Source organism: Spermophilus citellus (genome assembly GCF_964194105.1).
Source record: "Spermophilus citellus genome assembly, chromosome: 11".
In the NCBI taxonomy this organism is placed as follows: Eukaryota; Metazoa; Chordata; class Mammalia; order Rodentia; family Sciuridae; genus Spermophilus; species Spermophilus citellus.
Window position 1 is genome coordinate 32,385,949 of NC_138192.1, and position 25,593 is coordinate 32,411,541.

General features: G+C 36.0%; 1 protein-coding gene across 2 annotated transcripts in view; it reads left to right on the forward strand.

Annotated features, from left to right (window-relative positions):
* Positions 1-25,593, forward strand: part of CNTNAP5 (contactin associated protein family member 5) — a gene marked incomplete at both ends in the record, with an annotated part of 785,818 nt that overhangs the window by 606,558 nt on the left and 153,667 nt on the right. For both annotated transcript variants that reach the window (XM_081262143.1, XM_081262144.1), the window contains one exon: positions 20,995-21,151. In XM_081262143.1, the coding sequence (XP_081118269.1) occupies positions 20,995-21,151 (157 nt within the window). The remainder of the gene's footprint in view (positions 1-20,994; positions 21,152-25,593) is intronic.

Consider the following 25,593-nt stretch of genomic DNA (forward strand, 5'->3'; position numbering starts at 1 on the left):
ATATTTGTTCTCTCCTAGTCTTCAAAGATGAGCAATGGAAGAGCCAGGTGCTGATAGGATTCTCCTTCTGATACCCCCACCCCTTGGCTTACAGGTGTGTGCTCCTTTTCCTCCTGTGTGCACATCCCTGGCCAATTTCTGGAAAACAGACCTTATAAGGACACCAGTTGTATTGATGCTACACATGAACAGCTTATTTTAACCGAATTATAAAGCCCTTATCTCCAAATACAGATGATCCTCAGCTTCTTGACTTTATGATGGTAAGAAAGCCATATGCATTCATTAGAAACTCTACTTCAAACTTTTGAATTGGGATCTTTTCCTGAGCTAGTGATATGTGTTCTGACTCTCCGTGACACTGGGCAGTGACAACTAGCTCTTTGACAGCTGTTGATTTACTTCAGGGTAACTCTTCAGTATATTGTGGTGCTAAGCCATTGTTGGCATGCTGGGTGTTATTAAAGACACTTTCAACTTAGAATATTTTCACTCTAAGACATATTTACGAGGCTGTAACTTCATTTGTACAAATATTCAGAGATACTAAGGGTTACACTGAAATATGTGAATTTGGAAGGAATGTAATTAAACACATAACATTCTACACTCCTCCAATCCCTGCCCTTCTCACAAGCAAAATACAATAACCCTATCCCAATAAATTCAAAGTCTTTGGTGTCACATTCAAAAAAATTATTGGTTAGACCAATATCAAGAAGTATTTTTCCCTATTCTAGTAGTTTTACAGTTTGGGGTCTGACATTTAATTTGTTAATAACCTATTTTGAGTTGATTTTTGAATATGTATGAGATAAGGGGGACTATATTACCCTTTTTATTAATATACAATTTTAACAACACCCTTTATTGAAGAAATGATCCTTTCTTCTTTGTGTGTCTTTGGCACTCTTGTTGGAGATCAGTTTACTGTGAATGTATGAATTTATTTCTGCACTTTCTATCCTGTCCCTTTTGAAATATATATCTATTTATATTCCAGTACCATACTGTTTTAGTTATTGTAACTTTATATTTTGAAATCAAGAAAGTGTGATGACTTCAGTTTTGCTCTTGTTGAAGATTGATTTGGCTATTTGGGATATTTTCTGCTTTCATATAAATACGGGAATTGTTGTTTCCATTTCTGTGAAAAATGGCATTTTATTTTAAATAGTGATTACACTGGAACCACAGAGAACATTGGAAAGTATGGAGATCTTAATAGTTAAACCCTTCATAATGTTTTTAATCAATGTTTTATAGTTTTCTTGATTAAATGCAATTCTAGATATTTTATTCTTTATGTTGTTGTTATATGTGGTATTGTTTTCTTCACTTCTTAAGCAGATAGCTTGTTATGAACATATAGAAAGAATATGAATTTTCATTATTTTGATTTTCCATCCTGTGACTAAATTAAATTCACTTACTAGCTTTAAAGTAATTTTTTTTTGGGGGGGTGTAGATAGAGTCTTTAGGGTTTTGTAAATATAAGATCACTTTATTTTTAAAGAGACAATTTTACTTCTTCATTTCGTATGAAGAAGTAAATTAGAACTATTTGCCTGTTCTAATTGCTATACTGAGGACTTCAAAAACTATGCTGAATAGAAGTGGCCAAACTGAGTGTCCTTGTCTCATTCCTGATCTGAGAGGAAACTTCAGCCTGTTACCATTGAGTTTGGTGTGATCTGTGGCTTGTGATATATGACCATCATTGTTTTGAGGTTCATTCCTTATATACAGAATTCCTTGAGAATTTTTAATCCCGAGACAATGTTGAAAACATATTTGAAATACCTTTTGTGCAGCCATTGAGATGCCTGTGTGGTTTTTATCCTTTATTCTGTTAACATGTGGTGTCTTATAGGTATTGGTTTGTGTCTATTTAACCATCCTTAACACCCAAAGGATGAATCTCATTTGATCATGTTATACAATTCCTATAAGTGCTGTTGAATTCAGTTTGCTTGTATTTTGTTGAGGACGTTTTATATTATCATCAGAGATGTTGGCCTGTAATTTCTTTGTCCTTGTCTGGGTTTGGAATGAAGGTATTAAATGTTGAGAGGTTTTTGATTACTTATTCAATCTCCTTACTCATCATTGATCGGTTCAGACTTGTGGATTATGTTCTTATTGAAAACCCTCTCAAATAGAATATATGAATTGACTCAAGAAATAATGTTCCATTTTTTTTCCCAAAAACTTAAAATGTTTTGAATATGGAATTTTATTAAATGTAAATTAAAAAAAAAAACATTCCAAATGAATGGTAGTTATTTATAGCTAAGTTGGTCAAAGAAAGCTTCATGAAAGAGATAATATTTGTAATAAAATTTGAGACAAAGAAATATTAAAATATTTCAGATCATTATGGGTCCATTTACTCTTCTCAATGAGCCCATCCTAGAATATGGTAACTGCACAAAAATAGAGTTGGGTAATTTTTTTATAGTTTAATTTGCAGCCTAAACTGAATGAGAATTTATAATCTAATATGTAAGCTGAGCTATGTTCTTATCTAGTGTCAAATTCCAAATATCCTTAGAGTGTTGGAAAGGCCTCCTTACTTGATTGACTGGTATATATAATGGGGGAGGCATTTTATTCTCCCAAGAGGAAATATAAACAAAGAAAATCACAATGCTAGAAGTACCAGAGCTATCAGGCCTTTTAGGACACTGGCTGAGAAGTCACACAGGTTCACTCTATTCTGATGTGCTTACTAGAGCAGTTACCAGCCCAGTAACCTTTAGGGAAGGAGACATTAACTTTACCTCCCAGTTTGAGGAGAATCAGAGGTGCTCAGAACCCCCTTTGAAATCAGCTCATATAGGTGTTTCTTACTTGAAAACTTTAGTCTTCAAATATATTCATGAAATACTTGTATCACTGCCTAATTTAAGCCAAGCAGTGGTTATTATATATAGGAAATTATTGATAGAATCGTGACAGATTTGCTGGTATTGTTTTCTGTTACAGAAATCACACTTGGTCCTTAGTAAGTATATTAGAAACACCAACAACAAAATATTAAGTACTATTCCTGAATAGGTGAAACAGATTTAATGAGTCACAAGAAGCTTAACTATATTTGTAAATGCAGTTGAAACCAAATTTCATTTTGCATTTTTAATATCTTTAATGCTAAAACGGCTCTTAGAATCAATGATATATCTTGGTTGAATTGGAGCAGTTTATTTTTTCTTAGATGTACATAAAATAATGATTCATCTTGTTACTATTGGTAATCTTTTTCATTGTTTTGAAGGAAATATGATTGTTGTGGGGATGGGGATGTGGCTCCGTGGCAGAGCACTCACCTAGCACATGCGGAACGCTGGGTTCGATGCTCAGCACCACATAAAAATAAAAATAAAGGTATTAAATAAAAAGAAATATGATAGTTGTAATTCACACACACAAAAAAACAGAATAACAAGATACTTAGGATCTAATATCAACTTTTGTGTTGAGATATATTCCATATAACTACAAATGAGTCCTAGGTCTTAGGTCCACTTTAATTGTGCTGTTCTAGAAACCTGTTAGCCCTCAGAGGACTTTTTTGTTTGTTTTGTTTTTTTATATAATGTGCTCATCTCTCTCATTTGATTCCAGATTCCTAAGAGCAGCCAGCAATGCATTAGCTATAAGTCTGTTAACTGAAAGCTCCTTTAATTGACTTGCTTCTATTGACTGAGATCCTAGAAGGCAGCTTCTGATGGCAGACAACCAATAGGTCTGCCAGCATCAGAGTTTAAGGCTAATGTACTATATCAAGTTATATTCAATCACTCAGCTTTTTCTTGTGATAGCAACAAAGTAGCCTCTTGAAGAATGGCACCCTGTACCATGTTATCTGAAAAAGTTTATACCTGGTTATAAGCAGAAAACTTTTGAGGTTTTTCTTCTTTTTTTGGGGGGGGGAGTGTATAATAGGGGTAATATTCCTGTCTTAAATCATAGGTAAAATAAATCATCTTTTGGGGATTTACACTAGAGTTGTCATTAAAACTGTGTCACTACATCATTTAAAAAAGGACAATTCCATGTTGTGCATAGGTGTATTTGTGTGTGCATGTGCCTGTGCATAGACATATGTATCTACACATATATGAACATTTATTCATTCAGTTATTATCTGAAGAATTAGTGGATGTCTAGTATATGCTGGAACCAGAATGATTACTATTCATCCCAGTCCTATGTAACTTATTGTCAACCTCTTTTAGCCTCATTTCTTGTTCTCTACTTTCTATGATGTGGAAACCTAGCCACCAGTGTATAGTAAGTCCTGAGTAAACACTAGCCCATATTTTCAGCTTTCTATTTAGAAAATTGCATTTTATCAATACATAAAATTAATCATTTACATCAGCTGGTCATTTAATCTAATTTTTAACATGTAAAGCAGTCTTTAGAATGGTATATTCCTGCTCACAAACCAAAATTATCGCTTTCATCTATTTCCTGATTGTTGGATACTTTCAGAATAATTGAATGACCTTTGCTGGCCATGACGGAACAGAAAATCCTTGAAGGCAGGAATCTGTAGCCTTGCTTTATTTTTTTGTTAAGCACCCTGCAAATAATCATAAACAGGAGAGTGGTTAATAAATATTATTCAGATCTGGTGATATGAAATAGGAGATACAGGCATGAAATCCTATTTTTATTACTGTCATTATGCTGATGATCCTCTGGCCACTTCTCTCTGGTGTGTGTAATTGCAATGTTCTTCATATTTTATTCATTAGAAGAGCTTCTGTGTGCCCATTCTTCTTCTTTTGCTGCCTTGGCTGCTTCTAACACTTCTTAATGGGTGTGATCTGTGGGCTCCATCAACTTTCCATTCCTGCCTTGTTCAGTCCTGTAATGAATATTAGACTTGCAGCCATCAATTATGTTTCAAGTACAGAAATAAATGAACAGAGGATTTTTTTGTTTGTCTATTAGCATTGTGAAAAGCAAACTCACTTTGTCTCCTTCAGATTCTCTTTGATGTATTTGCTCACCTATTACAACTAATTTGAAGGGAACCTTGATTCATGTAGGCATTCACTTCAAGGATGCTTTCTGGCTCTTTTTTCTTTCCTTTCTGTTTTACCATAAGTAGATCATGCCTATTAGCCATAGAATATTGTAGATTAGAATTGTGATCCATTCTTGATGAATCTGTGGCTAGGTTATGTGTTTAAAAGGAAGAAATTAAGAGTTACTGCTAGAGGTCAACCAAAGAAAATGAGGAAAAGGGACAAGAGGGGTGCTCTCCCTCCATTTAGGTTTCCTTGTTCAACATCTGGGTGAAATTTATTCTTGTGCTCTGAACACATTTAGGTTTCTGTCTTAGTGAATTTCACTTAAATAAGACAAAGAAATCAAGAAAATATACTATAAAGCAAATAGCAGCCTGTCAGGGATCTATATTATGATTTTCTTGAGTACTTGGAGGAAGTGTTATTCTTCTTCATTTTATGATGGGTTTGCTCAAAATAAAACATTGATAAAGATTGTGGAGGTATTTGAAAAGACAACACATAATTAATTCTTGGTTGTTCAGCTTATTTATTTTCACAATTTTGTCTCCCTTTCCTCAGAAAACATTCTATCATATTGCTTTGTTCACAATATTTTGTGCCTCCATAATTTACATCTTAAAAACTAATCCTCAATGGGATGACATTAGAAGATGGGGTCTTCAGAGGTGATTAGGTCCTTGAGTAAAGACTTCATGAATGGGACTACTGCATGTGTTAGCCAGTTTTCCATTACTGTAATTAAATGGCTGAGATAATAAACTTATAAAGAGAAAAGTTTTATTTTGGCTTACAATTTGGGGGGTTCCAGCTCAAGATGGGTGGGCCCATTGCTTTGGGCCTCTTGGGGTCATGCTGGATAGCAATGGCAGAAAGTATATGACAGACCAATCTGGTCCTTTTATGGCCAGGAAACAAGAAAGAAAGGAAGTCCCAATCCCCTTTAGGGGCATGCCCTCACTGACTGGACATCTTCCCACTAGGCCTCACTACAGGCTAATAGCACCTCCCAATAGCACCACCAATGTCCATCCAATCTGCAGCAGCATCTTTCTATAAGAGAAACCCACAGAAAGCCTCACCCCTTACAGCACATGAGGACACAGCAAAAAGGTTCTGTCTATAAGCCAGAAAGTAGACCCTAGACATGCACTGACCCTGCATTGATTTTAGACTTTCTAGTCTCTAGACCATACAAATAAATTTCTGTTGCTCACAAACTATCCAGTTCATGCTATTTTATTCCCAAAACTCAAATGGGTGAAGTTTAATATGGATTTACTTTATAAAAAGAAAATGTGATGAATTTAATAGTTCAAATGATATTTTAAACTTTCTACAGTTTAGAGTGAATGCATACCAACAGATCAAAGTACAGGCAATTTTCAGTACCATATCGGAGCATTCTTGCCTTTTGTTATATGTTATTCAATATAAAACTTCCACAATATTACCATCACCATGAGGAACTTACAATCTGGTTGAAAGATGCGTGATATAAACCACAATGTACTTGTTTCCTTATTAACTGGTAAAAATTACTATTAGGAGGGTATATTAATATGAATGATCACAATGGCATTTTGATTAGTGAGGCAATGTTTATTCATGTTTCACTTTATTTAACATAAAATTATTGATTTATTGATTGCATTATTTAAGAAAAGATCAGAAACTCTTGGGGAGCTTGCATACATGTATATTTCTGTGTGTACAATACTACATATATATGTACATATATATAGTAATATATATTACTATATATTACTATAAATAGTGTACACACCCATTATTTATATATACACTATATATGTGATAATGTATTTGCTACATTGCATTTCATACACATATTAGTCTTATGTAAAAAACTTACAACTCTATAAAGAAGATAGACCTTTTATTTAATGAGCAAAAGTAACCTAATATGATACTATGTAATAAGTAATTCCTATTTTTTTTCAATTGAGAAGAGGGAACACTTTTCAACTAAAATGTTCAGAGAAGATCTCTTAGAGGGAAAAGTATTTAAGATGGGTTTTGAAGGAAGATAAATGGAAGTTGAATATGTCAAATGTGGAGGGGTAGAAGTCAATTACTGATGGAGAAAGAATTATGTTAGAAGAGAGCCAAATAAAATTTAAAAAAAAAAGATATTTTACTTGAAGTGAAGAATCATCCAATCTGATTGAAGAATAACAAATGTCTAGGAGAGCAAACAAGTCTAAAAAGTAGCTTGGGTCTCTCCTTTCAGTAGAGACTTTTTATTTCAGACTGCAAATGTTATTTATTTTAAAAAATTCATTTGGAAAAAAAAGGTGCTGCTGAAAATTTCAGAAATGAGATGCTGTGGTATATTTTGCTTCCAGACAACACCCTAATGGAATAGTTAGTTGTGAGAACTAGCTGAGTGCATTTGTGCAGGTGAATTGGAATGATTTGCAAGCAGGACATGGTGAGCCTGACAAATGATTTAGGAAGAAAGGGTTTGATGAAATAGAGATTGTTCCTAATAACTTTTACAGTCATTTCTGTCTTCATGGTCAAGAATATTGTTTGCTTAATATAACACGAAGTTTCTTTGCCTAAAAATGTAGGGGAAATGAGAAAATATGAGAGAAACTGGGTGGAGAGGAAGACATATGACACCACATTATTTTGAGATACTGATGCAGCTGTTATATGGAAATGTCCATCAAATGGCTCAGAAAGAGTGCAAGGATGGATAATATACACATTTAAGCTATCTGTGTGTAAGTAAGAGTTGAAGTATCTATTAATAATGTCAAAGAAAAATACTACCATATGTCCAACTACCAGGCCCACCAATGGGCTATGGGAAGGTAAATAATACCTAAGGGGATATATGAGTGGGTGGGCTCATGAACAGAGAGAGGGAAAGAATGATAGAAGTCAATTTCATCATTCTTTCCTTTGAATGAAATGAGAAGCAAGCATAAGAGAATCATTTGAGAGAGGACTTGAATCTGGAAACTTTTTTTTTTTTTTGCATCAGCCTGGAAGAAAACTACGAAAACCTAAACTGGACCATTCCAATCTCTTCAAAGTATGAAACAGAGTTTGCTTCAGGAAACATATCAAAATGGAATAGAAATGGGGGATAGAGAAGAATTAAAAATTATGGGATAAACTTCTCTGGTATATCTTGGGGACTGAATGAAAAGGTTAGCAGTATCGAATACCCATTAACTGTATTCATACTGGATCAAGACTGAAGAGCAGTAGGTTCATGACTGTAAGAAAGGAGCTCATGTACAAATTAGGTGACTTTCTTCTCGGTTAGAAATGAAACCTCATTTTTAGACTATATTTCATTTGTCTCTTTTTATTATGCCTTTCTTTAGCTGGAATTAAAATAACTTAATACGTGTATTTTGATAACAGAATTAAATATAAAATCAAGTAGCTCCTTTGTACTTACCAATCTGTAAGGTTATCAAATAATAATTCTTAACTAAAACGAAATAGTAACGTAAAATTAAATAAAAGGTCAGAGGGAGTAAATGTAAAAATTTTTTAAGAAGTTGGAATAAGGTTCAAACCTGGTAACCCATGATTCTGATATTTTAATGTGTAGAAGTTAGGGTAAATTTTTAGTGCCAATTGGTAAGTATGATAGAAATATAGTATTCGGAGCCCACTTTCTGAGTATCTGGGAAGGGCCATGAACAGATGTTCCTATGAGCAACCCAGATGATTCCAAGTCAAATGGCCAGGGGCTACACTTTAAGAAACAGATCTAAGATTTCTAGAGAGAAATTCAATTTGATTCCTAGTTATATGATTATCTTGTCATTATTTTAAATAACTATTGAACAATATTAAAAGAGTTCAGGCAAATTGGACTTCTCAGAATCAATGGTACTTAGTTTTAGTAGAATATTTATTTCTAAAGGTGTTACTTGTTTTTGTTTTTCTGTTATTTATTTATTTATTTTTTTATAAATTAGCAGACCAATATAATTGGGGAGACAGTGCAGTTGGGAAAATCTCCCCACAAAATTGGGGATACTACAGAATACAGATCTATAGTTTTGTTGATTCAATTTTTATCTGATATATATTGTTCTAATATTGATTCAAGAACATTTTCTCTGAAGACCTATGATATGCTTTTATATCTCTTTATAAAGGACTGATTTTACAAGATATAAGAAAATTACTATTAAGGTTTGGAGCCATAAGATCTAAACTGGAGTAATCCTTTCTGCGTAGCCTTAGGGAATTTATTGATCTTTTATTAGCTTCTATTTCTTTTCCTGAAAAATTAGAATTAAAAGCCTTCATAGAGTTGTTGGAAGGGTTGAATGAGGTAAGTTATGTGAACCTTGTTTTGAATGCTAATAGTATGTAACTACAAATTTATTTCACTAGTAGCTAAACAAAACTTGCAGGGGTATTTGTAATAGGAATGATGTTAAACCCTCCCACATAAATGCTTCTTGATTAGCCATTTCTCCCATTTGAATTTCCTCATATTGCTTGAATTCCTTTCAAATTTATTTTAGTCTAATTTGCATTAAAGCTAATGTTTGTTTGTTTGTTTGTTTTCTGTCTACCACATTTAAGGTATTGATGGCAGGACAAATACCTGTTCTGTATTTTAATTTCTAACCAGCAAGCTACTTGTCCTTTGTAGATGTTTTAAGTCATTTTGTGGAATTTAGGAATGACCGCTATATGAACACCTTGAGATATAGTGGTCTGTTATAGGCCATTTTTATAGTAAGTATTTATTCAAAGATTGAATGGGTGTCATCTGGATCAGTAACTGTAATTTTAAAAGCTACTTGATATCTTCAATTTTGACTTAATATGCCAAAGTTGAATATAAGGTCATGTGTTATTTAATAACAGCATGTGTTCCAAGAAATGCACCGTTATATGATTTCATTACTCTATGAACATCAAAGAGTGTGCTTACACAGACTAAGGAGCGACAAACTCACTTGGTGACATCATCTCACAGAACCATTGTTGTATAGACAGTCTATCATTGACCATATTTTCAGTATGCAGCACATAACTATGTACCTATGTAGAATTTAGAAATATCTTAATCATGTATATTTCTGCAACAAGCTTTTTTCAATTTTAATTCATTCTGTTTTTGAGTCACCTGTGGGAAATCCTTCTGAGCTGATATCTCTTTTTCTTGGTATTTAATGATTTGCTCATTTAGCAAGTATATATTTAGTTTCTAGTATGAACCAGGCAACATTCTATGTGCTGGGTGATGAACAAGTCATGAAAAGGCCTTTCCCTCATTTCCATGAAGTGTGACATATGAGGAACTTGTTAAACAAAGACCAACAAACCATAGAATGATTTCCCACAGTAATAAGAACTCCTAAGGACAATGGAGAGCTTTGAGAGTACTTTAGATAAGGTCAAGAGGGAAGAAATAAAATCAGTAGGAGCTAGGCATCTGGGGTCTTATTGGTCATCATAAGAAGTTTAGATGTTATCCTTGTTGTAGTAGGAAGCTATTGGAGGATTTTAAACAGAGAGACAAATCATCTGTTATATACAATCTACCTCCTTATCCATGGATTCTACATTTAAGGATTTAACCAATTGCAGATCAAAAATATTTAAAAAAAAATTGCAAATGTACTCAAGTTTTAAGCAAACCTTGTCATTATTCCTTAAACAGTACATAACAACAACTATTTACTTTGCATTTACATTGTATTTGGTATTATCAGTAATCCAGAGATGATTTAACATGGAAGGATATCTGTAAACTCTATGCCATGTTAGATAAAGGGACTTGAGAATCTGCAGATTTTTTTTTTCCTCAGGGATCCTGGAACCAATCCCTCATAAGTTGACTGTAATTTAAAGTTCTCCTTTGGAGGTTGCAAGATTAACCTTTTGGGGAATAGAATAATAGTGGAGGCCAACATTTTACTTTTGAGTTTAATGTAATTTCTTACAAGAGAGACCATATAGTCATGACGAGGGTTTCTCATTTACCAGCTGAGTTACCTTGAGCAAGTAATATTACCTCTCCTTGCCTTTATTGTCTCATATGCAAAATGAACATAAAAGCATTACCTTATTAGGGTTATTATGAAGATTGAATGAACCAGGATATTAAAAAATATATGAAACTGCCTAGAATATATTAAATGCTCAATAAATACTAGATTTTTAACTAATTTTAATATACTAATTAGATTTGTACACAGATTTATTATAATTCCCCATCTTTATAGTGGTGTGCAGATACTAATTATTTTCCTTTTTAACTTTGTTTCCCATTAATTTCAACATTTACTATATTTGGTCAGTGCATTTGAAATTATACACACTCCACTCCAAATTGCTGTGGATTAACACAGTAAAGGTCCTTTTCTTCTCATATCACAGTGTGACATAGATTTCAGAGTCTTCCTGTATTATGTCACACTACATCTGGAAACACCTGCTTCCAAGTGTGCCAGAAATTGTGTGGGAAACTGAAGATCTTACTCTAATGCTGAATTACTCCTTTATTGTTTGTCCAATCCCACAAATTCATCAAAGTATATTTAACTTGTCATTTTTATCTGTGAAGCTTACATTACCTCAGTGTGTTTCTGGAACACTGAAAAATTGGTCTGTGGTGTGCAGGACTCAAGCCATGCCATGTAGTGTCCTAGGGGCCTAGGAACTTTACCTTTGTCCAGCTTGTCCCTCAGTTACCTGGTGGCTTTAAACAAGTCACTTAACCTTGCTTGAATTCTTCATTACAACTCTTCCAAAAAATATCAAAATAAAACATTCTGTTTTATAATATCAAAATAAAAAATATAATTATATTTTTCACAAAAGTTTAAACAATGTAAATAGAATCACTTAAATTAAATTGCTTTTCTACCTTTCTCTTTCCATGAAGGATCCCTGTGGTGAATTCTAGAGAGTTTTGTCTAATTCAGCTTTAAATGACCTCATCCAAGTGACTTTTATCATTTGTTTTGGAAGCCGTATCATTAATCTTTGCTGTTTCCCTCTCTCTTTTGGGTTAACTTCAATTAAATAGGCAGGAGAGGAGAACAATGAACAACATTATAAAAGTGTTAATTCCTAATGTCACTGACTAGCTCTTAATCACACTATTAGACATATGCTCTGATCTAATCATCCTGACCAGCAAGCAGTAAGAAGAAGATTGACTTTGATAAATGGCTGCCATTATTTTCTGATGTGATGAGGTTGTTTTTCTTTTAAACTAAATGTTTCCTCAGAAAATGATATCTATTTGGCGGCGGGGGGGGGGGGGAGGCATACATGAAAAACTTTCTTTAGTCGATTGACTTTTCTAAGCCAGTGTTTGGATGATTCACATTTTTTTCATACAGTGAAACCTTGTGCTGCAATCACTGGTAATTACTTGGCCTTCGAACCTTGGTGTCATCATTTGCTACTCTGATTTTTTATACCCACAACACTCAACTTCAATCAATGAAATAAAACATAGTATGTAGGTGTAGAAACATCATTATTTCAAATAGTTTCTTCCTAGAGATACTGAAGTGAACTATCAAATTCCCTCTGTAATTCCCCCATAGCACTGTTTGCTGAAGTTCTCCTCAACGTGGAGCCTCCATGAGACCTTTCCCGGGACTCCTGAGAAAAGTTAGCTTCTTACTCTGAACTTCCCTAGCATTTTATTAACTACTCTGCTTGGAGCTTATCCCGCTCTGCTTTGAACCACTCACAGCTATGCACATGACCTTCTCCCCCTAAATGTTATGAGCTTCTTGAGGGTAACAAAATTCTATTAAAGTTTATATCATGGATAGGTCACATCATGACCTTTACACAGCATGGAATTAAGGAATCATTGAATGTAATGATAATATAATCTATATCATTTTATTATTTATAGTATTTTATGAATCATTTACTACATTTAATTCATATGAAACCTTTGGTCTTGCATTATTTGGTGAGTAGAAGCTGTTATAAGAAGTCCAAGATTTGGCTTAACAAGGTTATAGTGAAATGACTGGCCATGAAAAACATCACATCACAGAGACAGCCAAGAACAGTGCTTGAAGGAGGTAAGCAAAAGGCATGAAATTAAAGATTATAAGGCCAATACTTGGTACTGAGTTGGAAATAGAATTATAAGAATGTGGGTAGGAATAGTAGAAGGTGTTAGGGGTGACCTGACTGATTATTCCTTCCATGGATGGGTAGGAAGTCAGAGGAGAGGTGGGTAAAAACCTGTTTGACTCCTTATTTATACTCTGCCGCAGTCTTGGCTGGGCACAGAATCACGAGCCACCACACAGCTTTGTAGATTCAAACAGCAAATCTTTATTCCCAAACTCACACCGGCCTCCACACACGTACTGGGGCAATCCCAGTTCTGCTGCCACCCAATTCACCTCCTCCATGAGGCTTTCTTCCCAAAAATGCTCTCTGAATCTCATGAGAACTCCAAGGGAGCTCAGGTAGCAGGAACGCCCTATTTCCAGCAGCAATAATCCTCAACATGAACTTCCCTAAAACCCAAGGTCTTAAACTGGGAACGCCCTAAACCCAAGGACCGGGATACTACACTTCCTCAAACTGCAGGATACACCCTAATCCTGGATCCACCCTGGTCGTTGAGCAGGGTCACCTTTCTCAAACACACATGCAAGGTCAACAGCAAAATTAACATGGGGTACACTGGCAAGGCAATTTCGATGCTTCGATGCGTCATTTCTACTTGGTAATGGCCCTCAGCAATACTCCAAACTAAATCACAAAACACCTTGAAAGTAGGAACCTGATTGATCTTTATGTTTCTTTACAATCTGTATAGATTCCTTTTTACCTGCTTATATCCAATTTGTTTTGTGTCAGTTATTGACATAGTAATGCTGTAACCCGTTACCAGAGCTCAGTGACATGCAGTGCTCAATCCTTTTCCTCAGGCTCACAGTCCTGGGCGTCTATTGGGCTTCCATTGCCACATTCTAAGAAGCCAAACCATCTGAATATGTTTCTGTGGTTACAGAGAATCTTGTCCAGAGGCAGGGGAATGTGCATACCTCTTCAGGTCTAGACTCTACCTGACCTGCTGTCCTCTCTGCCCACATTCCATGGATGTGAAACAGGAAGCAAAACCAAACCAAATATTGATGGGGCAGGACTGTCTACTGTGCCCATGAACCCAATGTCACAGATTTGCTGATTAATGTAGACCCATTAAAGCTTTACATCTGTAAAAGCTAAACTCCTTTTTATTGGCATACTGTATTTACCCAAAAGTAAGGTGATGAGCCTAGGTTAAGTCAAAACTTAAAAGTGAAATAAAGGAAAACAGTGACAATAATAGTTCAACATAGTAGCACCGTTCCCCTATCTACACAAGTTTTCAGATCCACTCTGGCTTTGTTTGTAATGATGCTTGGACTGTTCCTAGCACTGGGAACAGGCCAGATTCTCTTGGCTGCTGAGAGGCTATTGTGTTTACTGTTTCCCAGGTTGTCAGGACTTTAACAATTGCAAGATTGAACAGGGATCTCCACTTTGGATTCTGTTCAATAGCCCCTCACGATGAAGCCATAAAATTGTGCAACTAACCTGGTTAATGAATTATCCTGAATTTCTATTTTTTTGAATATATATTTTTTTTTAGTTGTAGATGAACATAATACCTTTATTTATTTATTTATTTTTAATGTGGTGCTGAGGATTGAACCCAGTGCCTCACATGTGCTAAGCAAGCACTCTGCCACTGAGCCACCACCCCAGCCCCTATCTTCGATTTCTTATGTGAGGAAAAGCACAATTGAACTAAGCATGTATAAATTTGTCTTATTTTTCTTTTATAAAACATATTGAGTTTTCTTCTCTCCTAGAATTATTTCCCTATAAATATCATATACAAGTTCCAAAGAGGAAACATTAGAGGTGGTATGGAATGCTTATGTACTCATTAGCAAAACTTCCTGACTTGACCTTTACTAAGACTTTAAATTCAGGCCTAACATTTTTTTTCTGAAATTGTTCATAAAGGAGGAGACATGGGCTCAAATTTCCAAGTTAATAAGTGAATATGCAACTTTCTTTCTCCGTTTTTCTCCACTTTCCTCCTCCTCCTCCTCCTCCTCCTCCTCCTCCTCCTCCTCCTCCTCCTCTTCTTCTTCTTCTTCTTCTTCCGTTTCTCTCTCTCTCTCACTCAACACACACACACACACACACACACACACACACACACACACACACCAAAAAAACACTTAAATTTTGCCAAACTTAAATTTCTTTTACAAGATACCATATAATATGCAGTGTTATCTTTATGTCTATCATCCTTTGACTAACTGTTGAGAGTTCTTTTTTTTTTTTTTAAGAGAGAGTGAGAGAGGAGAGAGAGAGAGAGAGAGAGAATTTTTTAATATTTATTTCTTAGTTCTCGGCGGACACAACATCTTTGTTGGTATGTCGTGCTGAGGATCGAACCCGGGCCGCACGCATGCCAGGCGAGCGCGCTACCGCTTGAGCCACATCCCCAGCCCCTTGAGAGTTCTTTTCTAAGTTTATATTGCATGATTTTTATTGAGGGTTGTCAGATAAATGGTAACTATGATTGGTAATCCAAAAGGAAAGTAAAGTACATCCCAAAGTTTCTGCAATGGGGACAGAGATCCAGAGTGTGCAGGCCTTTGAACTGCACCTCTGCACTGATAGAGAGGGAAAGAAGCTCACAGTGTTTAAAAAAGCTAAGAAAACATCTCTGGAAATGAGATTTTATGAGCAAATTTGAGCCTACATATATATCTCCATCCAGTCAGCTCTGCCTTGTGGGTTAAATAATTGTCTTATAAAATTTTCTATTTTAGCTTCTCAAATATCCTAGCATTTAAAATTCACAGATTTAAAAAATTATGTGCATGTACAAATATGACATAACAATGCTCATTATTATGTATCATTATAATGCACCAATAAAAATATCAGCACATAATTCAGGTTCTAGGAAATGGATTAAAAAAACTGAGCAACACTCAAAGAATAAAATTTGTATATGTATGTGTGTGCTTGTGTGCTTATTTTTATCTTTTATTTTTATTTTAACTAACATATACTAATTTCATGCATTATGGGATTCAGTGTGATATATCCTTACAGGCACGCAGCAAGCACTGGTCAAATGCCACCTTCTTTTATCCTTCATCTTTCCCAGACCTCCACACTTTTTTCAACCTCTATTAATCACTCTTGTACATTCAGGTTGACTTATTTTTTTTTCCTTTCTACTTTCACATTTGAGAGGAAACAGGCAGTCCATATCTTTCTGGGTCTGGCTTATTTCATTTAAAATAATGTATAGATCCGATTCAAGTATCCCACTTCTGACTATATATCAAAAGGTAATGAAATCTGCATACTAACTATGTAATCTGAATTTCCCAGACCTTATTTGTATACATGAAGTTATATAATAATAATGATTCTAAATGTATAAAAGTAATACAAATTAATGCAATTCCTCAGGTTTCTTTTCCATATCATATGTTCTGGGGTCCTTACCTTCCTCCAAGATCTTTAAGGTAGTTCCTAGGAGATCCTGGTGTGCTCTCCTAGGTAATCCTTTCCTGGTTTTCATCTGGACTCTTTAGAGGAAGTTTTTGTGGTATATAGCTGCTGCAGCTGTGCATGGGAAGGAAAACTGTCCCCTGGCTAAGGAGCTGGCCTGTAAAATTGCAGGGCCTCAGGACCTGTGATCAAAAAGCATCCTGCATGTTTCTTTTACTGTGAACTATGTTGCATGAATGCAGCTGTGGGGTGAATTGATTTGTTCGTTTCCCATTCTGCTTCCTTTCAAAGCAGAATGGCTTCCTGATTGTCAAAGTAAAATTGTTGTTTGCCCTTACCCCACTTTTCACAGAGTCTGTTGTTTCGTTAGAAATATCTGTAAAGGTCGACACTTTTATAAATAATCTCATTTTACTGAAAAGAAAAAAAAAAAAACCTGGGATTTCAGAGGTTTAATGGATACTGCTGGTTATCCGTGGTGATGAGTTATCTGACATGTTGAAGTTTAAACATTAGAGAAGCACACCAAGGCAAGCATATAAAGCCGGGTTTATTTAAAAAGGGGTAACACAGACTTCTCCCACAAGGGAGAAGGGGGCCATAGCTGGTATCCTGGTATCCCCAGAAGTGAGGTGTTCTGCCCTTTTTATATGTCCTAGGCTTCCTTTGCTCTCCTGCCTCCCCCCCCCCCCATCTTTCTTCTTCCTGCATGTGTGACTAGGCCCAGGAATGCTTGGTGGGATGGCCAAAAGGAGGGAAACCAGTGGGCTGAAGGGGGAAGGGCAAGATGATACAGCTCAGAACACATTATCAACCTTAAGCTCCCTATAGGGAGGGGCAATTCCTGGGACAGGTTACCTTGGCAACAGGTTGGAGCAGGGGCAGGTTCTTGATAAGGGTGGAGGAAGGGCTCTGGAGGAATTAACATTTCAGTTCCTCAGGGGACAGTCTCCAACATCCCAGGACTTATTCAAAATTGGCCTGACTTGATCTGAGCTGAGTCAATTTATCTATCTATATGACTGCCTGTCTAATTCTGGCTTCATAATCATGTCACCTATGAACATTTCTTTACTGCCTAATACATAAACATTTTGGAGCAGGTTATTAGATCCAAACCACAATGGTCGTGGATTTTAGAAAATGCTTTGATTTTTATTTTAGGCCATAGGTTGCCCATTTCCTTTGTCTGTGATGCACTTTGGTTGGTGGCCACATGTGACTTTTCCAGTGCCTTCAGGTTTTGCTCATAGTTTGTCTCAGTTGAAGTCTCCCCTGACCATTTTCACTAAATATTGAAAACCTCCCTTTTTCATAGTACGCTCTACTTCCCTAGTCTGCTCTATTTTTCTATACTTTTTATTCTTTCTAAATACTAAGTTATTTAATTATTATTATTATTGTACATTTTTTCTTATTTGAATACAAGCTCTGTGGAAGTATGCACTGTTTATTTGTTTCTTTGTTTTGGTTTGTTTTGGTCAGTGATGTTTCTAAGTGCTCAGAACAGTACCTGAAATATTGTAAAGTCCCATTAAATATTCACTGAATAAAGTAATATCTTTTAAGTGCAATTTTTATAATTATGTTTTTTTTCTTTCCTTTGTGAAAGAAAATTTTGTAAGGAGAAAAACAAATCAATTTCTTCAGTGGTCGAAATTTGCAGTTAAGGCATAGAATGTTTTCCTGACTATATCATTAGAGTCATGAATTCAGGCAAATCAATTATCCTATTTGAGCCTCAGCTTCCTCATGTTTATGTTCTCTCCAGTCCTCTACAGGGATGAGCTGGGACATCTGGGAGAAAAAATTCACCAACATCATTCATATATATGTATAAAAAATGTTTCTCTCATTCCCTTCCTTTTTCTTTCTTTGTTGACAGTCAATAGGTTAATACAATTTGTAACCTTGAAGCTGATTGCTAGAGTTTAGGAGAGGACTGTTGAGCCTCAGTGGTATAAGACATTAATACATTCAAAACAAAACAGGCTTGAGAAGCTTATAGAACTTCTAGGCAGGGTAAAATACCAAATAAGGATTGTAAAGCCTCTAGAAGCAACATATTCATGGTAAGTTGCGTACAAATTGCTTGTTCAGAAAATTATACCTTTGATAACAGGACTATTAATGTGCTTACCCTTTGGGATAGTTTATAAATAGAAAAAAAAAATCCATGATGACACTGAACTTGACTATTTAGTCTAGATTCTATGTTCTTAAAAGGAGATCTCTGGGTAGTGCTGAAAAGAGAAAGGGGTTAAGCGATTTCTTCCCTTTCTTAGACTCAAGCCCCACTGGTGAATGCATACTAAATAGGAAATCCTTTGCCCAAGTATTATGTTACTTGGACTCACACAATGGAACCATCTACCCAAGCTTCCTATTGAAAGTGCTGTATGCGCTAGATATACCCATCAGCCCTCCAAGCCACATCAATAAGTGGGGATTTAAGGAGAAACCAATTCATTTGAAGTACTTAACAGTGACTTATAATTATTTGGAATTAGGGAAAATGGATTTATGTCATTTAGAATTATTATTAAGAAGGATACTGCCTCTGCAAATATCTGTAACTGCTTTTCTAGCTCAGAAGATTATAAAGGGGTGTATACTATTTTAGATTGGTACAACATTATGTTGGGGCTAATACAGACTTTCAGACTGTCTGCTGTGAAGTAGCACCCCTAAAATAATTCTGCTTTTAATAGAATCTTCCTCATGTTCTTCGCATGTTTTACAAATTGTGGAAAGCTCTGGGGTGGCCTCCTTCTTGACTTGACACAGTAGCTTCCATGAGAACCTTAGCCATGAGGACAACTAAAAGAAAGTTAGTACTGTTTATATATTGCGGTTTTTTGTAAATGAGAACCTACTGCACAATAAAACCTAATAGCCTCCTCAAACAAGTGTTATTATTCTACTTTTAAATGATGAATCATGAAAAACAGTCTTTAATAAATATTTCCTTCACTTTTTAAATAAGCACATTATAAGCATCTTTTGTATACCAAACAAAAACACAACAGTGGTTATCAAAGGGAGCCCAGGCAGGACAGCTTTCAGCCTAATGTAAAACATCTCCATCTTAATCTACACCTGTTGTTTAGGATACATTATAATTTTCTTAATGGTAATACTACGCTACTGAAACATTCTTAATCATGAAAAGAATATCTAACAGGTTTTAATACATTCAAATTTGTAAAGAAAAAAAATGAGAGCAAAACTCAGGAATGGTTTGCTATTAACTATGTGAACTGGAAATTGTATGTAGCATACCCATTTTTGTGGGTTAAACACATTTCGTGGGTTTCCCCAAACTGAGAAGGACATTTTCTTCTCAGTTCTATGAGAAAATGGCCTTCAGAAGGTTTTGTTTGCTCTACATATTATTGGCTTTCCTGATGCTCATGATTTTTATTTGTTTGTGGGAAATTAGACCCAGGGGCACTTAACCACTGAGCCACATCCTCAGCCATTTTTGTATTTTATTTAAAGACAGGGTCTTTCTGAGTTGCTGAGGCTGGCTTTGAATTCATGATTCTTCTGTCTCAGCCTCCTGAATCTCTGGGATTGCAGGCATTTGCCACTGCCCCTATCTGATGGGTTTTCTCCAAACCTATAAACTTGAAATTTCATGACTAATCTTAAAAAAAAAATCAAAATATAAGGTCACCCTGGGGCTGTTCTTATCCTGACACAAGGCCATGGGAGGTAAGTCAGGAGCCCTTTCCTGAACCAACATTCTTTTTTCTCAGGCTCCACACTCCTCATTGTCTAACAGAGGCAGAGAACAAAGGTCAGACTCTTTCTGGCCCTGGTGATGGTGGTGCTTTTGTCTTTGGTACTTTTTAAAGGGAATTTTAAAAAATTCATATATAATGTTTTGTGTTTGGTTTATGTCAACACATGTCCAATTCACTCAATTATGATTCCTTAATGATATCATAGGAACCTGAATTTGTGGCCCTACCTCTGAGAGTTGTCACTAAACAATATTCAAACAGTTTTGATGGAAATATGATTTGTATGTTCATATATGTGTGTTCATACATACATATATACATTTATGTATATAGAGAGAGAGACAGAAAAAAAAGGCAGGAAAAAAAGAGGAAAGGAAGAAAGAGGGGGGAAAAAGAAGGGAAATAAAGAGGAAGGAAGGAAGGAAGAGGAAAAAGGAAAGAAAAGAGGAAGGAAGGAAAGAAGAAAAGAAAGCAGAGAGATTAGACATATATATAGGGTGAATCATGACAAACCCTCTCCAAAAAGTATTTCCTTCCTTTTTAATGTGGGTGTACACATACAACCCAAATTCCTTAAGGCATTTTCTTCTCAGTTCTATGATTTCCTGTGCTCTGCTTCAACCTTGTGTTCCTAAGCTGTGAACTCTCTTGTCTTTCAGATGGAACACCATTTACCTGGTGGATCGGGCGGTCCAATGAAAGGCATCCTTACTGGGGAGGGTCTCTTCCCGGAGTCCAGCAGTGTGGATGTGGCCTGGAAGAGAGTTGCCTGGACATTCAACATTTTTGCAATTGTGACGCTGACAAGGATGAATGGTAATGAGAATTGCGATCTTTCTACAGTTGTGGAGGAAGCACATTAATTGATGCATGAAATTTCCCCAAAGAGAGAACGATGTGGATGAGAGATTCAATAAGAACCCAGGCCCCATGATATTTGTGATTGTTTTTAATTTTGAAAATAGCTAGTTCTGATATTTACAGGACTACTACTGAGGTTTGTGACATGAAGGCATACGGTTACAACATTGCCTGTCTTCTTGTATTTGGAATCTTGCATTTCAAACCAAAGGAATGGAAAGCAATATTGAGCTATGCAATTGAGTCAATTATGGGTGGAATATAGGTTTGGGTGAAGGAAGTGATGGGTTTGTAATGTGTAATTATACGGAAAGTTTCTCCTTTCTGTCACTGATTTTTTTAGTTCCTTTCGCCACCAACAAAAATATAGAAAATTCATATATATTGATCATCTAACTAACCTTCATAGTAGTCATTATATTCCATAAGACTTTTTGGCTTTTCATTTTTAGGTTGAAAAAGGCTGGAAGGAGATAATTTATTTTTCCCAGGGTCATGCATGTTTATCACATAATAAATTCCAAATTTGAAGTTGGTCTATCTGTAGCGATAATATATCAAACTCTCCTAAACTAAGTTAATTCTGTGAAGTGTAGTCGTGTTTTAAGTTTTCATGCCCATTAAACTATGTTTCCTTCATCCTCCAGCTGAATTGTTTGCTTTCCACTGTATTAGATATGAAAATATGCACAGAACATTTCCACATACCCTTTGGTATTGACTGAATTTAAGGCATTCTTTGGTTTTGGATTATGCAATTTTGCTTGCCTCATCAAATGCAGCTCAATCACATTTAAGAATCCCTATGTCAAGCTGCTCTCTGCCCAGATAAAATTTCTTTTTGGAACAGTAATTTTCTTTCACTGTAAAAATTGTTACCAGCAGCGACTGCTGCAAACAAAATGTCAGGTTGAGTCTAAACCTCACTTCAATGAGGAAAGGGCTGAGCATCTGGCTCCATTGGGTTGCATATGATATGGATAACCACTTCAGAACACCACAGGGCTGCTCTCTTACGGCAAGTTTCCTGACTGTCTTCTCCTTACCCTATTTTCTTCATATGGAGAGAATCAGATGAAGTTGACTGCACGTACAATGGCCCTCTGGTTTTCTTCGGACCTCTACTTTACCTGCAGTAAATTCTCTGATAGCACTGTGAAAACCTACAAAAAATATAAGTTGTGTCCTGGATTGTGACTGTATCTCTGTTAACATTATACCACTCAAGACCAGCTCATGAGGCAGTAGACACCTGATGTGTAGTTGGTGGAACACATAAACTTTAAATATCTTTGGAGAGGAGGAATCACCACAAAAATGTCTTCTACAAGCATGGGAGTTACATGTGATAAATGGTAGAGGGCTGTGTTTGCCAGGAAAACATATTCAAGTTCTCCATTCCCAGCAGCTTGGATTCAGTCATCTCTTTGATTCATAAGTTCAGCTTCACTGTGCATGATATTAGATATTATCTACAGATTTATAGGCTTCAATGGAAACACCTTCACTTCCTGGTGTATAATTAGAGAAGTTGATGTAAGAGGTAGGATGCAAGATGAAAGTCATTGATAAAGGGAAGTGTTTCTCCTTTGATGGGTTTTCCTACTGCACACTGTTGAGAAACTCCTCTTTTAGGGAACAACAGGCCAGTGCTTAATTTACTGCACATTGAAGGGCAGTGGGGACAATGGTATCATTCACTTAATATGGTTGTTACTCTATACTCACTTCTCTGGAACATTCTACTTTCATGACTTCTACTAAGATTCCAGTCTCTCCCTCCTCTGATCTGCTCATTAGTTCATGAACCTCTGAACTCCCTCATGTGTTGCTTTGTCTTCATCATCTAGACTGTGCTCAAAGGGACATCATTTCCTCCATCTCTTAGGCCAGCACATCTTTAGCACCTTAGAGATTATTGCACATCTCACCACCCTTTCTACTTCCTTTAGAGGCATGCAAAAATCCCACCCTGTTCCTCCTTCTGGGTCCAGCAACCTCTACTAGATTGTCAGAAGTCATTATGAGATATGGGTCTTGTTAAGCAGCCAACTTTCCAAGAATCAGGAGATGAGAACTAACTTTCCCTTCAGAACATTGTGTGCCTTATCCACAGGGGTTCCTGTGGAACCTGTGACGGCAAAGTCTAGGTGGGAAAAGACCAAGTGCATTTCATCATTCTCATGAAAACACAAAGGCTGAGATTCCAACTTAACTCTTTTAGGTTTTATCCATTGTCTAAGGATACATGATTTTGGGGAATAACTTTTTATATGAGCAACTGTATGTTTTATGCCATGTGGTATTTGCTTTGTTTTTGCTTATTTACGAAGTCTCCCTTCGGTGTCAGCCATCTAGAAGAATATGCAAGTTAGTGTTATACAGGAAGGAGAAACCTCTGTGTGCTGAGACAGAGTAATGTGAAAAAGTATGAAAACCGCTATTTCCCCCAAACATGGGCTCATTGGTGTAGTTTTTGCATAGTTTCATATGGAGAATCTACAGGGGATGAAGCTAGGAAAGAAGGTTGAATCCAGATCATGAAGCAAGCTCCTTCTGTGGGAAATATCAATGAGCTAGCTCTGTCAGCATAGGGATTGAGGACATGCAATATGCATTCAGACACAGCACCTGGTAGAACCTTGTGGAAATGCATTCATTTTTTATGTACCCGATTCCATTATTTATTGCAAAAAGGAAAAGTACAAAAGCTGATACTGTGGTGAAATGATTAATTAGGTTCAACATTCATCCAACATTATTCTTGACCAAATTACGGTCAAGATGCTTTTCCACATAAAATTCGGATTTTTGTTTCAGATAGCATGTTCTTTTTAGCATTGCTGGTGTTCCGAGGGCATCTAATAAACCACAAATGGCTTTGCCTTGTAAAATTCCCTCAAGTTTCTGATCTTGGAGAAAGTTAATCAGAACAGACTTGGGCTAGTGTAGCACCTTCTAGAGAGCAGTTTAATATATTACAACTCCTAAATAATATTGTCCCTTAAAAATGCTATTATATGCTGAAATGTTCTTAGTATTTTATGTACTGTTTCTGATATTTACATTTTAATACCCCTTGAGGTTGGTTTTATTATCGTCTCCTTTACCCAGAAAAGGAAACTGAGGCTCAGAGATAATTAGTGGCATGGTTAAGGTTATTTGAGTAAGAGAACAAAAAAATGATATTTCAGCTGAATTCAAGGATTCTCCTATTGACTATATAGCAAAGAAACTGCTAATATTGGGATTTCAATCATGGCTGGTAAGGATGCTGAGAGAATTCTCCCAGGATCTTTCAGATCACATCATTACAACATGCTTCTTCTTGCTATGTCAGATAGCTCATGGCACCTGGGGCAACTTTGAAGCCTCTGGTGATTGAGAATTCTTTGGACTGTTTCAATAAGCCTCTGTAATTGTGTAACTTACTGTCATATGTTCCAATGAGAACCAATTAATTAAGGAAAATTGGTGTGTTCTCTAGGATTGGGTGAAAGTGAGAGATGTCAAAAGATGGAGTGCCTGTGGACAAAAAAAAGTTGCCCAATGGATATTTCTAGGAATACATTTGCTGCTTAAAGAAATAGTATATTTCTTTTGGGTAAAAGGATGCCCCAGTTAGATAAGTAAGTCATGTGTACAGTTGTCCTTCGATATCTCCTGATATTTGGTTTCAAGATTCACCCCTATAGCAAAATCCACAGACGCTCAAGTCACTTGTGTAAAGTGAAGTAGTACTTTGTATAGAACCTACACACATCTTTCCCTGTAATTTAAGTCATCACTACATTACTTATAATGCCTAATACAATATAGATGCTATGTTAATATTTGTTCTGTGTTGCTTAGGAAATAATGACAAAATTTTAAAAGACTGTTCTTGTTCAGTAGACACAATTAGCATTGAAACGTCTTTCCAATCTGTAGTGGGTTGGATCCGTGGATGCCAAACCTGTGGCTATGACGGCTGATATTACCATGGAACTGATCTCTTAAGGGTTTCTATCTCAGCCTAAAAATGAAATAGGAAAGAAAAAGAGAAAGGAATGAAGAAACTTATAATATATAACAGTTTCCCAGCTAATGACTGTTTGCAAGGGAACTTTTCTTTATTTAATTATCCAATTGATAGGAATCTTTCCAACTATGAGTTTGCTGAAGCAAGTACTTCAGACTGAGGAACCACACTGAGATTAGGAAAGAAAATCCCAGTGATGTCCCCAGCCTGCAGCCCTGGAGATAGCACAGAGCAGAGCTGGGCTGTGTGGGAGGTGAAATAATCTTCCAGGTGGAGGATGAAAAGCAGGGGTAGACAGCACTGGGGACGGCAGGTGGGAGGTGTACAGTGGAGCGGCTCCTTGGTGATGGTGACCCATAGCCTGATCAGGAGCTTT